At 40.9% G+C, this 2,846-nt stretch overlaps 1 protein-coding gene across 1 annotated transcript in view; it reads left to right on the top strand.

Moving 5' to 3' along the window:
• LOC107094062 (disabled homolog 1-like) overlaps nucleotides 1-2,846 on the top strand; it is a 203,853-nt gene that overhangs the window by 180,494 nt on the left and 20,513 nt on the right. The window contains exons 8-9 of the mRNA XM_015389468.1: nucleotides 1,698-1,760; nucleotides 1,853-1,949. Coding sequence (XP_015244954.1) covers nucleotides 1,698-1,760; nucleotides 1,853-1,949 — 160 coding nt within the window. The remainder of the gene's footprint in view (nucleotides 1-1,697; nucleotides 1,761-1,852; nucleotides 1,950-2,846) is intronic.

Genomic DNA, 2,846 nt, shown 5'->3' on the forward strand with positions numbered 1-2,846 from the left:
AACACTGATCATTTATTGAACAGGATGGAATCATTTCAGATTTAAAGAACTTTCAGAATCATTTTTTGCTATGTGGTTTCTGGAAGGTTTCCGGAAAGCAAGCAACATGATAAAAAAATTAAAAAAAAAGGTTAAAACAAAGAACCTAATCTATTCTCACATTAGGTTTTCTATTATATCAATTGTTTGCTCTCTGTTTGAGAGACTGAATGAACCGCAAACATGTCAGAAAATAGGATTTCCTTTCAAGTAGTTTTTGGATTTTTCTTCCTCCTCTGACTTCATTTTTAACCCCTTTCTTCCAAAGTTCCTATGCAGTGGCTTGTATTTCAGTTAGACTGCAGTTTTAGGTTGATTTTCCCAGTAATACCCTTATACAAAGACTAACCAGAACTTTCTTTACAAAGTACCAACATTCTTTTGGGATGACGCCTGCACTGATCTGCAGAGATCAGATGTTTGGCTTTCCAATTAGCCAGTCATTTGTTTGGCTTTTCAAGCTCAACATCTCCCTGATTCTGATTGCCAGCGGGTTTCTCTGTAAATTGCTATTTTTCATTATCCCTAAAAGTAATTTGTCATGTTCTAAGCAATTTGTTTATACATTACTACAAAACAAATATATTATAATAGTGGAAATTTGATTATTAAATGTTGTTGCTGCGTCTTGTCGATGTAGTGTTATCCATATCTTTGCTAAGCACTTCATCTTGGTGAGCTTTCTGCAAAGGCAGCTTGTGCTACAGTCAAATATACATCATATAGCTTCACTCCTTCCAGTCTTTGTAAAGTAAACTCCCCATGACTTAATGCTGTGATCACAGATCCATTTTCTGATAGATGCACAAAAGAACTTTCTTGTCTGCATGACCCATGCGTGAACGGGAGAGAAGATATTCTAAGAACATTCATTATCTCTGCAGAAATTATCCGTATCCATGATTTATGCAAATCTCTGACCATGTATTCAAGGCTTAAATTCTTTTATCAACTAAAAATAGTCTCTTGCAGTAGCCACAGGCCATAAGATATTAGTTATGTGCAAAGAAGGAGAGAGTTATTAAGGGGAACCATGGAAAGCCGTGCAAGGAAACAAAATCATACAAATCAAAAAGAAAAGTCCCTGCATCTGATTGTTGCTCCATCAGAGACGAAACATTCATCCTTAAAGGAATAGTACACCCAAAACATGATTAGCCTTCATTTTCTACTCACCCCCATGCTGAACAACACTCTGGAGTACTTTTTTGNATATCAAAAAAGTACTCCAGAGTGTTGTTCAGCATGGGGGTGAGTAGAAAATGAAGGCTAATCATGTTTTGGGTGTACTATTCCTTTAATGAGTGAAAACCATGAACAGAACAGGGCTCTCGTACAGTGAACATGTTAGGGGGTGTTTTCCTCTAATCTGAGATCAGCTGATGGATACGTCTTTAATCTGAGTTCATACAGTCTTATAAGTCACGGTGGGTATACCATCCTGATCATCCCATCTCTGCTAACCTCTTTGTTCCCCTCCTCTGTGTTGCTGCAGTCCAGTTCAGGTAGGTGGTGTTTACCTGTGGAAAGCTGCCCCTGTGTTGCATGCAGTTTGCGATGCATGTTGCATCGGAATGCTAACCACTTCACCATATGTTTCCAGACAGGGGTGCAGCCATCGCTCCTGACCGCCTCTTTGTCATTTCTCTCGTTCTCAGAACATCAGCCAGTTAGAGATTTTTGGAGACATGTCTACGCCGCCTGACATAACCTCCCCATCGGTGAGTAACGGCCACATCAACGCGGCGTGTCTCCTTTAAGCAAACTGCCTTAATTTTTTTTCGCCTGCTTTTCTGATGTCCAACTCCCACAGACCCCAGCATCCCCCGCCAACACCCTCGACCCCTTGCAGGGCCTGCAGCCCCCCACGGAACTGTTCGCTCCCTTCAATCCTGCGTCAGTGCCATCAGGTGAGGCCTCGCTGAATTGCCGCTGCTACAAGCGGCGGGGCAACAAACACATTGAGAGATAAGGAGATCTTGTAAAGTCAGAGGATTAAGATGCAAAGGACGGTGGGGTGAGAGGAGGGAGGAAGGGAGGGAGGCTCTGCTGGAATAAACAGAGAGGAAACAGAATTGAAATGCAGATGACCGGATCCTGGAGGAAAGGTGGAGTCGGTTGTGTGTTGAATATGAAATGCTTTATTAGCTCTCCGCCTTGGATGCTGCTGGTTTACCTGAGGCTGAGGCAGCTGTGTTGGTCAGAGCAAAGCAGCAACCGAAGATGGGAAGACTAAAGTAAAGATGTGTTACTTTACAACCACAACCTCCAGTGTGTTTTATTTTAAGTTGATGTTAAGTTGATAGTGAAACAACACTAAGTGGAAGGAGAAGGATCCACATTTTTTTACTGATGAGATTCTGAAGGAATTATAGCCCCTTTACTTTTATATCCCTAAACACACGCCTGGACAAAATGCTTGGTACTCCTCATTTAATGAAAACTCAAAACTAAATGGTCACAAAAATAACTTCAATCTGGCAAAAGTCAATGAAAATAAATGAAAATTCTGTCAAGATGAACAAATTAGCATCAAAAATTTCAACCACGCTTCAGCAGAATAATTCAGAACAAAATAAACTCATGAAACAGGCCTGGTGGCATGGTTTGTACCACACTCAACATGGACAAGAGGAAGGGACTGAATTGTCTCATGAGATTAGAAATAAAACTATACCGTTAACTTAGAACCCAGATTTACCGGTGTAGGTACCAGATTGACTCGGGGGCCTGCGCCTTTTGATGACGTCACAATACATAATTGTTTTAACGTTTGCACAATTGCGTAAAACATTTTGATTGGTCTG

Source organism: Cyprinodon variegatus, unplaced genomic scaffold (genome assembly GCF_000732505.1).
Source record: "Cyprinodon variegatus isolate N-32 unplaced genomic scaffold, C_variegatus-1.0 Scaffold461, whole genome shotgun sequence".
NCBI classification, from domain to species: Eukaryota; Metazoa; Chordata; class Actinopteri; order Cyprinodontiformes; family Cyprinodontidae; genus Cyprinodon; species Cyprinodon variegatus.